The following is a 14,466-nucleotide window of genomic DNA, read 5'->3' on the forward strand; positions in this document are numbered from 1 at the left end:
CAACAATTGTCCCATGGGCCAGATGCTGTCTCGCAGGTTCTGATGTGTAAACTATACTGCCACAGTTTAAGACCCCCCCCCAACCACCACAACTACCCCCGACAAAAGTAGGCCAGTCTCGACTTAGGACAGAACCTTTCATGTAAATGCATGGGGTTCCCAACATTTTCGGAGCACTGAACCCCATCTGTCTCAAAGGTTCAACTGAAGCACCCTGTATGATTTTTACATTAGGAATAAACGTTTTAATTTCAAAGAATTATTACTATTTTCACTATTTGAAAAAAAATAAGAAGATTGGGCATAAGGGATAAAGTACCACACAAGATACCCTCAGATTTATATTCTTTATTGCAATTCTACTTTTCACTACAGAATATATTTATTAAATCCTATTTTCCTCACAAATGTATTAAAGCATCACTATGTAACCTTATTAAATTTGTAACTTATCTTATGTACCACAGCACCTCTAAGGCCCTTAAAACAAGGCTCCAGACTTCCCAAAACAAACTGGTCAGGCTACTACTTGGCCTCACTCCCCAAACCCACCTCACCCCTGCCCACTTTGACAGGCTGGAATGGCTTAGGGTTGACGACAGAGTACAGCACCTTGCAATGGGTCTGGTCCACAAGATTCGCTACACCACCAAGATACCCATGTACCTGTCTAAATACTTCCGTAATGTCAACGAAGTCCACACCCACAACACCAGAGGGAGTTCAACAAACCATGTGCAACCCAGATTCGGCACAAACATGAGATTAAATTCATTTCACTCGTATGCCACCAAAATGTGGAACGCCCTACCAACAGTCATTAAGACATGCAAATCCCTTGACTCGGAAGGACGTCTGCAATTCGAAACTGGCACCCGTAAAATCTGAATCCCCCACCCACCCCTGTTTCCCCTCACTGTATATGTTTCTTTTCCCTTTTTACCTCCTATGATGATTTATTTTTTACTATATAGTTGTGTATATGTACGTCTCTAAATGTTTGATTAATGGTGGGCCCTATTGTAAACGTGTGTAATGCTTTATGGTGTCGTCCACTCACTGTTAACAGTTTTTGTATTGAGGTGTACTTGAAATGTACTGTAATTCTGCAAACTGTTAATAAATCAATCAATCAATCAATGCAATTGGGGTGGTTGTATGTTGTCTCCCTGCTATAGAGACATTTGGTAGATCATGTCAAAGGTCATGGCTCACCTAGACACAGGATCTGACAGGAATTTTGACCTGATGGTCAAGACCAGACTCAAGCAGACAGGCTCTCAATGGTAAAAATGTCAGCAGACTCAGCACTTGCATAGGAAACCGGGTTCAAATCCGGCATAGAAAAGGGAAGTTACATATAGGCGGCTAGTGCAGCTTTAACTAAATCAAAACTTCCGTGTCAGGAAAATAGAACAAAAGATAAAACAATATAACTGTAGTGTACACACACACACACACACACACACACACACACACACACACACACACACACACACACACACACACACACACACACACATTTGCAATGTTTATTTATGTCCACATAATAAGAAGTACAGGAATACCTTGTACAAAGGACATAAACACTGCCAGTGCAGTTTGACAGTGGGAGAGCAGCCAGTTACAACGTGCATGGACGGCAAAGCATCGTTACATACAGTATAGGCATACAGCTGACATGTCGGACACAGGGCAGCAGACATAAATCATGGATAAAGTAAACAACACCTCCTCCAAATTGAGCGGCTTCCTATAATGGCTGAAACTGAGCAGTACCTCGCTAACTGTTCGGCTCTCCTTTTGGAAAGGTCGGCCATTTGTAAGCCCCTCACAACCAACTTATGCACATGCCCTAGGCTGCCAAAAATAAATAAAAACTAAAAGTTTACATCTGTAGCCTAGCTGTGAGATGGTCTGCACTAGCTGCTGATACTTCAGCACTTTGGTTAGAAAGGCTTCTTCCAGGCTATAGTCAAAGGTACAGCCAACCTCAGCTAATGGTTATGGTTTGTAAATGAAAACCATAGAGGTGTTCACCTCTCTATGGTTTTCATTTACAAATCATAACCACTAGCTGAAATGTTAGAGAACACAGAATCATCATTACACAGGTTAAACATCCTCGGTTTCACAGAATGCTTATAAAGCATGATGGAGGACCTGAAAATGGAAGAGATGTCTTTCGATATCAAATCCACTATTCTGTCATGCCTACTTATGTAAAGGCCCCTGTAAACATGGCAACCATTTAAGATGTGGGACATGGTTTCAGCTATTTGTTCGTGGCCATGATGGATACAGTGAGGCGCATGATTGCCTGGGAAGCAGATGGAGAGATTAAGTTTAGAAGGTAGAACCTGTAATCTCGCTTTCAAAGTAAAAACAACAATGCACTCATCAATGGCAATTTTTTTGAGAGAGTGAGAGACAGTCCAATGTTGTTGCTGTCTTTGTTGTTGTGCCCATAGGAGGCGACCTTAGGCATAAGTCAGTGGAAGTTGATGCTCCGTTCCACACAGTCATAGTCGCTCTGACAAACAATATACAATCACAAATTCATGGCACATGTGTAAAGTAAAGTAGGCCTATACATGATTAGAACATTCCTATCCAGTCATTTTGGGGCATAAACAAGAAGTTGAAGGATAGAATTAATGATGATGTAGGCCTACTGTGCATGTTCAGAAACTTCACATCATATACATTAGGCCTGCTTTTTTAATTATGAAATACCGGTAATTGAAAAAGCATCGTTATTATTATTATTACATTTATTATTATTATTATTATTATTATTAGTTTTACATTTTGTACAAAATAACCAATTTTACATTGAGGCGCATGTCCCTAGACTAGTGCCCACCTTTAAATGTATCAGCTATTTATATTTATATTCTTCTTTATTTTTGTTGTCAAAAATGTTGAAAACTAAAACCAAAACAATTCCATTCCATTTTGAATGGAATGAAATAAAATCAGGAGTGTTGGAGAATGCTTGATGGTTTTCCAAAATCACTTATCTTATATATACATATACTGTAATGCATGTGCTTAACGTATACGTTATCCATAATGTATGGTGATCTGGCATTTTCGCCGCGCGGTACCGTCATATGACGAAGCATATCAACCAGGCCTTTATTCTGCGCCATGTGGCTCTGTTCTGCGCAAAAGGAAGAGGCGGTGACGTTTTTAATCTATTCTGACGTCACAAGACAGCGTTTGTATAAATAAAGGCCGCTCTCCTCCCCCACCACCTTCAAGCTTAGCACACTCTTGCTTACGGTTGTTCTGCGGTCAACAAGTCTTTAGCTAAAACCGAAAATGGCTGACCAACTTTGTAAACTTTTTGTCGGTGGACTTAACGTTGATACCGACGACGATGGCCTCCGAAAGCATTTCGAGCAGTTCGGCACACTCGTTGACTGCGTCGTCGTGGTGAACAAGCAGCTGCAGCGGTCTCGTTGTTTCGGCTTTGTAACCTACTCGACGGCCGAGGAGGCCGACGCCGCAATGGCGGCTAGGCCACATGTCGTCGACGGCACCACGGTCGAGCTGAAGAGAGCCGTGGCGAGGGAAGAGGCCAACAAGCCCGAGGCCATCGCCAAAGTTAAGAAAATATTCGTCGGGGGGCTTAAAGACGACATCGAGGAAGACCACCTAATCGAATATTTCGGTCAGTTTGGCGAAATCGAGAAGGCCGAGGTGATCTCAGAGAAGGAGACCAACAGGAAGAGGGGCTTCGGCTTTGTCTATTTCACGGATAACGACTCAGCGGACAAGGCGGTCGTCATGAAGTTCCACAACGTCAATGGACACAAGGTCGAGGTGAAGAAAGCCCTCACCCGGCAAGAGATGCAGGCTTCGCAAGGCGGCCGCGGTGGGATGATGAGGGGAGGAAGAGGAGGGGGGATGAGAGGCATGAGAGGAAATCAAAATGGCTTCGGCGGTAGCAGAGGAGGCTACAACAGCTACGGGGGTGGTGATGGCGGCTATGGCGGAGGCTACGGAGGTGGATATGGCGGCGGCGGCGGATATGGAGCCAGCGCTGGTGGCTATGGAGGCGGCTATGGCGGAGGCTATGGAGGTGGTTATGGAGACCAGATGGGCGGCTATGGCGGCGGAAACGGCTACAGTGACTTTGGTGGCGGCTATGGCCAGCAGCCCTCAGGCTACGGCCCCATGAAGAGCGCTGCTCCCAGTGGCTACGGCGCTCAGCGCAGCGCGGCCCCATACACCCGAGGAGGCGGCGGTGGCGGGGGCTACCAGCAGAGAGGCTATAGTGGCGGCTACTAGACCACCTCCTTCGCCCTCCGCAACGACAGACTGTTCGCGAAGAAAACCTCCACAAACTCCTCCGCCATACCTCCAGATTTGGACGAAAGTAAAAAAAATAATTAAATGATGGGGCGTCTGCCGTAATGTCCAACCACGGCAGAACTATCGGACACTGTGACCCCCTCCCTAATCAAAACGGAAGACCTCAAAACCCCCAAACAGGTAGGAAGATCCCTTCCCAGAAAACCTGATTTGCACGAGCAGCTGTTGCCGTACTCCTAGGACACATTGATTCGATTATTACGAATTTCAGACTCAGAGTATTCCTTTATGTTCCCATGTATAGCTGTCGGGCCTGTAGCTGTCGTTTATACATTTGGTATCTGCTTTTTGCGTACATTTTTTGGAACCTTTAGTCAATGTAGGACTGTTTTGTTGAAAATATTCTATATATGATTCATTTCATTTTAAGCAAATGGTTTATTCGTTTATTTTCATTCTAAAATTTAGTGTGTTTCCAATGTATGGGGGTGAGGGCGCATGTGATATGGTTTGCTTTTTTTTCCTTTTTTTTTTTAGTTATGTATTTGGTAACACATTTGTGTAACTACTGCTTAGTGCTTATTGTAGCTCTTAGCTCATTTAGTAACGGCGGGAAAATGGTGCTGCAGTATCGAGGCAGCGTCCCTGTTCTTATCCAACCATGTTGTGTATAAAAGTCAACGTCAGTAATTTCCCATCGCACATACACATAGTGTCCCAGTTTATCACCATCCTTCCTAAATATTGTTCCTTTTCCATTCACTTGCAGCAATATCTCATGTATATTGTATTTTGGTTGAATTTTGGTATGCATATTATTAATGTATGTTCATTTTAAATAAAAAGTTAAACAAACTTAGCTTAGTTATTATTACTCATTTAACCAGGTTGCCTTAAGTTCCACTCCACAGGTTATAGAAGTGATTATGACTTCCATCTCGTTGCACATTAGTTACATGGCATCTGTCCCTCTGTTTAAGCGTACTCCCAGGTTGGTGAAATGGTTGTAGTCTACCCACAGCCAATGCATGTAGGCTTTGTAGGGTTTGCCTTGTATACATTTATATAAAAAAGGTTATTTCTGGTTATTTCATCTAACCCTTGACTTTTGAATATCACTGAATTTAATATATTGTGGACATGGGGGCGTTGATGTTCATCTTTATTCCTATATTTAGGTGTTCTTACTCGTATCCCACTATCCCAGCAAAAATAGCCGTAGCAGTTTTTTATAGGCTACATCAGGACCCTGTTGATTACCTGGGGTCGATTGTGATAGGACTCTGAAATATCTCTTTAGGATATCTTCATCCAGCAACCTAGGTATGTAAATCAACCTGTCTTCACTATGTGTTGGTCAACCATGTATGGAATTTGCCTTTTTGAGATGGTGTGCAAATGCACCATTTTCTTAATATAACTTTTACTCATAGTTTTTACTTAATTATGCGTCTTATTGATTATTTAATGGAACGGGCGGGGTCTGCTCAATTCGGTCCTATATCCAGATTAAATGGGTGGAAGGGGACCCAAGTTTTGTTCCTCATTTACTGAAGTAATGGAACGATATTGGTGTCTCCTGAGGAAATCGTCCCATGTCTTGGTTCTCATTTTACCTCTTTTGTCTCTCCAGGTTGCTATGGTAACCTGGGTTCCAGGGCATCACCCCAATAATGGAATTGGGTGTGTCTCCATGCCAACCAGGGACCAGAGACGTGGCTGTTCCTTTTTCCTACAGGTGATCCCAGAAAGGATTTGGTCCATTTACAGTGTCGTTCCAATGCAAGCTCAGTCATCAATTCAGTTGATGAAATCTTTTATGCTTTTTTATCCTTTATTAAAATTAAATTGTGTCATATTTCAATTTGTATGCAAATTGGAAAAAGTTCAAATCAGAATCCCTGACAATTGCTGTTTTAAGCATATTGCTTTATTCACTGATGTTTTTACCTGTAGTATCAATTTGTACCTGTATGAGTAGTGCCAAATGAGCCTTCTGGATTCAATAAATATGTATAATTTGTAGTTCCAATGGTACTCCAAAAGTTACTGGTATGAAAGCAAAGATGTAACAAATCTTGACAGAATATATGTATTTGACCTGAGGCTGAATCTGAAAAACCTATGTTTCTATGTCAGTGGTTCTCAGACCATTTTATGTCAAGGACCCCAAAAATTATATGCAGCCCCCCCCATCTGAAATTATGTAGTTCCAGGGATTTTAAATATTCAATGATTTGGGCCACATTTTCACGTTTTTTTTTTTTTCCAAACATGATCTACAAGCTCATAGCATGGCACTCTGTGCCAAGCTTGTAGAGGTGCTATTTTTCAATAGCTAAAGTATAACGTAATCCTTAGAACACCATGGGGTTCCCATCATGACTCGGTTAAGATTAAAGACTGCATCACAATTCAATGGGTTCTGAGCTTGCCTTTTAGATTGGCTATTTTTGGTAAAACGGTACTTTCAGTGTTGAAATTAATTAAATATAGAGTATATCATAATTTTAATATGTATTAGAAACCGATTAAAGGTCCTGGACACTAAATGCATGTATTATAGAGCGCCGCAGTCCCTCCCCTTTCAGAAAAACGAGTGGCCCAGGAAATGGAAACCGCATTCTCTCATCGGCACTTCTTATTTAATTTATTTAAAGACTGTTACGCCACGGACAAAGCCAACTCGGATCGTGACAAATCATGACAATGAACACAATGTTTTGGGCCGATCAAATCATTAGTTTTTCGTCTTATAAATTATTTGATCGGCCCAAAACATTGTGTTCATTGTCATGATTTGTCACGATCCGAGTTGGCTTTGTCCGCGGCGTAACCGTCTTTAAATGAATTAAATAAGAAGTGCCGATGGGAGAATGCATTGAGTTTTCATTTCCTGGGCCACTCGTTTTTCTGAAAGGGGGAGGGACTGTGGCGCTCTATTACCGGTAGTTTAATATGGCTGGGTTTTGACAACTCCCTCACATTGTTTAAGTTGCAATTACCTACTCAGCTAGTAACAAAAGGTATTCATGTGGTCTGGGACCTCTGAAGGAGTCCTCTAACTACAGGTAGCCTGTCAAATTTCTAAAAAATCAATATGAACCAATGTCCACGACCTTTAATCGGTTTCTAATGCATATTCTAATTATGATACTCTATTGTAGATTTAATAAATAATGATGGTGCAGTAAATTTATGAATCCATCAAAGATGCACCCCCCCCCCCCCCCTTTAAAGCTAATTTCAAATGCAAGGCTTTGGGGGGTGTCCCTGCTTTGCCTCGCCTCTCAGCTAAGGTGTCCTTGACCTGAAAACCACTCACTGACTAATCCATGGGTTTTCAAATGGTTTTCAATTATCAACGGCCATCATCTTCAGTTTAAAAGTGCTTTATGTATCAAAGTGGTTCATACAACCAACAAAATATATCCTAGTTATTAACAGCTTGAACAAAAGCCAGATGTAGGCCTATTTGACAGTGCACTGTGCAGAAACATAATTGCTTGATGCATAACGAGCATCACAGCTGAATACAGACACACACTCACACATGCCCTCTGAGAGTCTCCAAAAGCCCTTGAATATGATTAAAGATTATTGTGATTGTGGTATCACATGCTCAATACATTTTCCATATCTTTGATTTGCGGGACTGTAGTGCTATTTCGGGACTGTCCCGGAACGGGTGGTCAGCCCAACCAACAAAATAGTGGTGGTCCCCAGGTTGCTCTTAGTCAGAATGGTGGTTCCTGGGTCAAAATCAGTTGAAAACCCCATATCTACTAACAGTGTTCAGGGCCTTTAAGAAAATGTCTCATGAAATCAAGATGATGGCAATTATTGCTCACAATTTGGTGTGAATTTGGACTGAAACTAAAAGCTGTGAACATGTGCCATTTATGTAATGAAATTTAAGATCTATTGTATGTTGGATCAACACACTGGGCCACACTCAATTTGTAATACAAATAATTACCTGGTTCATGACAGATGTTTACATTGCAGGTTATATACATGGCAGCGAAATGAATTGTACTGTTCTCTTTACCTCTTTTGTAGGATAGAAGTGCTTGACTGTTTCTGACCATCCCATAATATGGAGAAAGGAGCCTTGTCAAATGTACAACTTGTACAAAATAACTTATTTTTTTATTTGAATCTAAAATAAATATATTTAAACAATTGTTCTGATGTATTTCTGTATTTAGGTCCTCTAAAAGCATGCCAATGTGTATTTATCTTGGTTTCCAATTGTACAGTGTAGTAGGTGAATGGCCTACATTATGTTGTTAGTCATGTTGAGTATGATTTATATGGTCAGAATACTTTAACAGCATAAAGTAGATTGCTATGTTTAAAGGACCAGTTTGGTTGTGATGTTCTATGCACTCTGAACAGTAGAACATTATTTCATCTTCCAATAGAGGGAAGTTATATTTTTGTGCCCACAATATTTAAAGTATAGAGCCACTTGGGTTGGTCAAACACATTAAATGTTTTAAGCTTATGGGGTCTTCTTGGATCAACAAAGTTGCTTTGGTCATAATATTGTAGTCAGTTTTGTGACTGGCTTCAGAATAGGACATGAACAATCGCTGAGCCTACAATATCACAGGTTTAGTGTAAGGAAAATGGGTGATTGCTTTGGTCATACCGTATGAGCACCATTAGTTTTATAATATAAAACAAATTTCTGTTAACAATTTCTTTCCCACTTTTCAAATATTATTTGAAAAGTGGGAAAGAAAAATAAAATCTGGATGAGGCAGTTAAAATAGATCAAAAACCGTAGCTGGCTGCAGATTCTTGAAGATACAATGAAAAAAGTAATATCTGCACTCTTGAGTATAGTTTATTAACTTTTTATTTTAATGAACAGTGGTCTACTAGAGAATAAAGAAATAACAGTTAAAAAAACTAAGATGCATGGTTTAGTAGTTTTGGTTTTGCAAAGTAAGATGCATGGTTTAGTAGTTTTGGTTTTGCAGAGCTGTGCTTTTAGCAACCATGGGACTCAAAGTATCATTTTATTTGAGCTGCTTAAATTAAAACAAACCGCCTAAAATTGCAGATCTACAAGCCCGACGCTTTGCATCCGCGACACATTCTGAGCTTGTAAATCGGCTTTCTCCTAAGGTGGTTGACGTCAGTGTGGGTGGGCGGAGACACTCGAGTCCACCAATCGGCGTCAAGTACGTAGCACAACGCACGGCGCGGCTAAGGACGCTCCGCCCTACGTCGTTCCATTGAAGAAGGAGACGATTTGAGTTTTCAGATCCCACTTTCAATTCAGACGCAATCATGACGAATCAACTTTGCAAGCTTTTTGTCGGTGGATTGAACATAGAGACGACGGACGATGGCCTCCGAAAGCATTTCGAGCAGTTTGGTCAGCTAACCGACTGCGTGGTGGTGCTTAACCAGCAGCTTCAGCGGTCCCGCTGTTTCGGCTTCGTAACCTACTCCAGCACCGACGAGGCCGACGCAGCAATGGCCGCTAGGCCACATGTCGTAGATGGCAACACCGTGGAGGTGAAGAGGGCCGTATCTCGAGAAGACGCCAACAAACCAGAAGCGCTCGCCAAAGTGAAGAAGATTTTCATCGGCGGGTTAAAAGACGATATCTGCGAGGAACACCTCCAAGATTACTTCGCGCAGTACGGCATGATCGAGAAGGTCGAAGTGATCTCCGACAAAGAGACCGGTAGGAAGCGAGGCTTCGGCTTTGTCTACTTCGAAGACACCGACTCCGCCGACAAGGCCGTGGTGATGAAGTTCCACAACATCAACGAACACAAGGTGGAGGTGAAGAAAGCCCTGTCCAAGCAGGAGATGCAAGCGTCCGGCGGCGGCAGAGGAAGAGGAGGGCGAGGAGGAGGAAGAGGGATGGCGTACAACGGCTATGGCGGCGGAAGAGGAGGCGGCGGCGGCTACGGAGGCTATGGCGGTGGAGGCTATGGCCAAGAAGGAGGCTATGGTGGTGGCGGTTATGGTAACGGAGGGGGATACGGCCAGGGAGGTTACGGGGGAGGCTACGGCCAGCAGATGGGGGGTGGATACGGGAATGGTTACAGTGACTTTGGTGGCGAGTATGGACAGCAGTCCTCCGGTTATGGTGCCATGAAGCAGGGTAGCTATTCAAACAGGAGCGCCGGCGCTGCTCCTTACGCCCCAAGGGGCGGAAGTGGAGGCGGTCGGGGTGGGTATGGTGGATATGGCGGCTATTAAAATGTCTTAGTATTGCAATGTTCATAGGGAAAATCTGAAACGAACCGAATTTCCACACAACCCACGCGCGGGTCGAGAGGCACCCGTTTTCTTTGTGTCTCTCAATGAGGGAGCAGTGCCCATCACCCACACCGAATGATATAAGAACTGCCCCTCCCCCCTGGACCCCATCTGCCACCATTCTGCAGAGAACAGCAACAGACATTGTGGACTTTAACTACCAAGAACTAAATTTTTTTTTGTTAAGTGTTGAGATGTAATTTATTCCACTGGGGATATTGCTTTCTGTTTTGAGGGATGTGTAAATCTTGTCACTGCTTAAAAAACCTTAGAATGGAAGCTGTTTGTCTTACAAACCAGCCAGATACGTTTATTTTTTTGGCATCCTGAACTCAGGGTATCAGTGTGGCAGTGTAGCTTGAGTCTTGAAGTCACTTTTTTCATGCCGTTTTTGTTCTGTAAATTGACATGATGGATGATGCCCCTTTGTTTATTTTCTTATGTTGCATTTTGGAGAATGTTTGAAAATCATGTGTTCAGTTTTACCCCTATGTTTTACTGTTCTTGCTTTCATTAAAATTTTTAATGTTTTTTAAAGCCCATGAACTCTACTTGTACTTTAATTCCAGTGATACTGCGTCTGTGTTTAGCATGCTAAACGAGTTTTTTTTGGCGGGGTTTGTGGTAGCCTATATGCAAAAGTTATAATGGCGGTGGTTGAAAGGTAAAAGGACTCTTAAGGTAGCCTGAAGGTGTGGATCTCTGGCTTAGCCCTGTGTTGCAATAATCATGACCTGATTTTACTTATCAAGATGTAGCTTACTATTAAAGATCACAGTTAACCACCAGGTGGGAGTATTCAACAGTTGATCCCCATTCATCGGCCATTTTACTTAACTCAACCACAATTTTGACATTAATGCCGGGGACTGAACATCAATTAGTACAAAAGTGTTACCAGCACCCCCATTATTTAGGCAGATTTATATATATTTAGATTTTTATTGTGAGAACTATGCGTTCCATTATCTAATTGCAACTTTTTCAGGAATATATAAATCATGCAGTTTCTATTGGCTTCGATTTCTCCATTGATGTCCCTGAACTGCCGACAGAGGGGGATTTGGCATTTTTATCATGTACATTAGTAAGGACCAATTGTATAATGGTAGGTTGAAAAGTGAAGTCCTTAAAATCAACCGCAGGATTTCGGGTTATATCGTGGGTGTCTGCCTACAACTCACCGGTCGGGTGCCAGATGTGACTGAAGTTTTAACATTATCTCCTCATACCTCGGGCGCTGTGATCAAATAACTCACCGGGTTAATACATTCTTTATAGTGTTGGCTTAGCTCTGGTCCATAGCTCTAATACCTAATAAAGTCATTAAAGCTCGGATATGGTCCTGGACTAGCTCTAGCTTTCTACTGAAGGCTATGGACCAGAGCTAGTCCTGGACCAGATAGATATGTTTGGGTTATCAGGGGTCATCAACATGTCCGTACGCCGTTGGTCTTAATTGTCCGCGGCATTTACTGAATGTCACGTCTCAAGGTTTTCTTCAAAATATGTAGGACACAGATTTACTATACGACTCTGGCATACTGGTCATCTAACGTTAAATTAACGTTACGTTAATGTCTCTCGATCCCCAGAATTACCGTGTTACATTACCGGATTTCACTCAAAATCCGGTATTTATTTTTTATATTAATCTGAATATATATAGCAAAATAAACTGCATTGCAGCAAATAGTAATTACTCTTAATTATGATTACTTTGTGAAGAATGTGGGTCAAAATAGACAAACTCCTCGATGTCAATGTATCCAAGACGATTTGTAACTTTTTTCTTTTTTTCTTTCTGTGGAGGGCAGTAGCGCACAAGAGATCCGTGTAGTAGAATAGAAGGTAGTTAGACAACACCAGCAGAAACCGACCAGGCTGGATGCATCACCACCATTCTGTGTGTGGACATGGAGAGTGTATCGTTGGGGTGAGTTCTTGATAAACAGCGGCAGGGATTACGTTACACTACTAGATTACTACAGCCTGTGATTCCACGTCCATGTGTGATTCATGCTGCTACTACAGCGGTCGGATCATGACTTTACTGTTGGACCAAGCAATCAGCTAAAACTGGAGCCCACCGATGGAACCCACTACCACTAGCCTAACGTTAGCATTGTTGGCTATTAGCTAACTGTAAGTTGCTAAAACTAGGCGAGCTAATCATACACGTAGCTTGCGTGAGAGATAGAGCTCTCAGACTCTCGAAACGTGTTTGGTTCATTGTCAGGGCAGACTACTTTATAATCGGATCAGTGTTTTGTGATGATAACGAGTTGTGTTCTTGAATGTTAACAGTAAAGTTAGCCTGTTAGCGACGTTAAGGGGCAAACGTTAGCCAGTTGAGCAGCTCGTTACAACAAATCCCAAGACTGATATAAAATGAAACTGAACAACCACTATTACCAACCGATAGTGTCTCACACAGGACAGTTATGTTCGACAATAACGTGAATCAGATCAGGATTTATGACTGATGGCAGGTGGCTGTCGATGACCGGTGGTGACAGCATCCTTCCCACCCCGAAGAGTGAGGAGAGAGGCGTTGTACTCATGAAGCTGAAGCATATGCACATGCACATACATACTATGAGAAGGAGAGTTATTAGTCTAGAGGCATATTTTTCTGAGAACTGCGACGTTTTCTCTGAGTTCACAAATTTAAAATCCTGACGAAGTTGACATGTCCAGGCTCCCAAGGCAAGGTTTGTCATGTCATTTGACTTATCAAAGTTACTTACACCCACTCATAACGTTCTGATCTGGATTATGTATTTTGCAGCCACTTACACTAAAACTCTTCAGGCACAGGGACATTTTTAACCATTGCTTGTTATTATTTATCATTAATCTAGCCAGTCTCCCATGCTTCCCCTGTATTACTCTCAGATTGTTGTACATCTCAGTTGTCATGGAAATTATTACTCTTTATCTTTAGCCTATTTCAATTTACATCAGCATGCTTAAAATTCCTCGAATGGCCATTTATGATTATGGAGATAAATATTAGGTTCTTTATCACTTCTTTCTTTTTTACGTTAACCCAAGACCTCTAGTCCCCCAGACTTTGTTGTATTATCCTTTTTGCCTTAATGTCTGACTATGCAGAGATTAAAATAGGGTGCATTTTGCATCCAAAAACACAGTTTATAGTTAAGGGACGCAATAAAACAACGACCTCTGCATCCACAGGATGCAGTACTGTACTACTGTATTGTTTTTTATTCTAGTTTATTTTGCTAGCTTTAGTTATAATAATCATTTCTTCTTCTGTTTTCTACATAAATATAACCACATTATAACCATATAAAAAATTGTAAAAATTGAAGTGGGACTCATAAAATGTCCCTGGGACTCATCTACTGTAAAAGACCATCCCGGGACTCATTACATTGAAAACCTATTTACATCACTGACTACACTGTTCTGACACACATTCTGACTAATACAGTATTCAATCAAACCTTTACTCTATGTTTTGATTGAAGACTTATGATTTCACTGTGCCCTGCACAGAGGTACCTATTTTCGTGCCTTATCCCTGAATTTTTCTAGTTTGAATATCATTTTTAAATAGTTCAAATAGCCGATCTACTAGTACCTCACAACGTGTCGATGTAGAGCAGCTATTTGAAGTATTTTAAAATGTTTTTCAAAATACAAAGTTTAGGGATAAAGAGGTAAGGCACATACGAGAATAAGCCCTAAGTCAGCAGAGCAACCCTAAAACATACCTGAGTCTCCTCTAGGTTTCACAGTATGCCCTCGAAAGCTTTGTTTTGTATTCTATGAACACAGATTTGGTCCGATTTGAAAATCTCTCATTGATTTTGTTTCATATTT

The 14,466-nt window shown here is 41.6% G+C and overlaps 2 protein-coding genes across 6 annotated transcripts in view; both read left to right on the forward strand.

The window, feature by feature from the left end:
* Positions 1 to 3,271: 3,271 nt before the first annotated feature.
* On the forward strand, positions 3,272 to 11,156 carry LOC308322955 (uncharacterized protein). Of its 3 annotated transcripts, XR_013964781.1 has the most exons (4): positions 3,272 to 4,503; positions 5,502 to 5,646; positions 5,957 to 6,061; positions 8,386 to 8,509. XR_013964781.1 is itself a non-coding variant. In XM_080774469.1 (2 exons), exons 1-2 carry the CDS (start codon positions 3,328 to 3,330, stop codon positions 10,552 to 10,554), a joined length of 1,188 nt encoding a protein of 395 aa, XP_080630595.1. In that variant the 5' UTR covers positions 3,272 to 3,327; the 3' UTR covers positions 10,555 to 11,156. The 3 variants fall into 3 exon arrangements, 1 of the variants encoding a protein (XP_080630595.1); XR_013964782.1 differs by lacking the exon at positions 5,502 to 5,646; XM_080774469.1 differs by lacking the exons at positions 5,502 to 5,646; positions 5,957 to 6,061; positions 8,386 to 8,509 and adding an exon at positions 10,295 to 11,156 and having other exon boundaries at positions 3,272 to 4,255.
* Positions 11,157 to 11,617: 461 nt separating this feature from the next.
* Positions 11,618 to 14,466, forward strand: part of LOC308323147 (kelch-like protein 3) — a 28,417-nt gene continuing 25,568 nt past the window's right edge. For 2 of the 3 annotated variants that reach the window (XM_080774788.1, XM_080774790.1), the window contains exons 1-2: positions 11,618 to 11,722; positions 12,432 to 12,550. In XM_080774788.1, coding sequence (XP_080630914.1) covers positions 12,531 to 12,550 — 20 coding nt within the window. In that variant the 5' untranslated portion in view covers positions 11,618 to 11,722; positions 12,432 to 12,530. Of the gene's footprint in view, positions 11,723 to 12,431; positions 12,551 to 12,737; positions 13,329 to 14,466 lie in introns of those variants that run through there. The other variant, XM_080774789.1, reaches the window with a different exon arrangement.

This window comes from Protomyctophum bolini (assembly GCF_963924005.1).
Source record: "Protomyctophum bolini genome assembly, chromosome: 10".
Classification (NCBI taxonomy): domain Eukaryota; kingdom Metazoa; phylum Chordata; class Actinopteri; order Myctophiformes; family Myctophidae; genus Protomyctophum; species Protomyctophum bolini.

Bases quoted from the DNA above. Each gene is read 5' to 3' on its own strand.
- LOC308322955 (XM_080774469.1), top strand. From the start codon at position 3,328: ATGGCTGACCAACTTTGTAAACTTTTTGTCGGTGGACTTAACGTTGAT. The intron at 4,256-10,294 runs GTGGCGGGGGCT...ATGGCCAAGAAG, and splicing joins ATACACCCGAGGAGGCGGCG to GAGGCTATGGTGGTGGCGGT.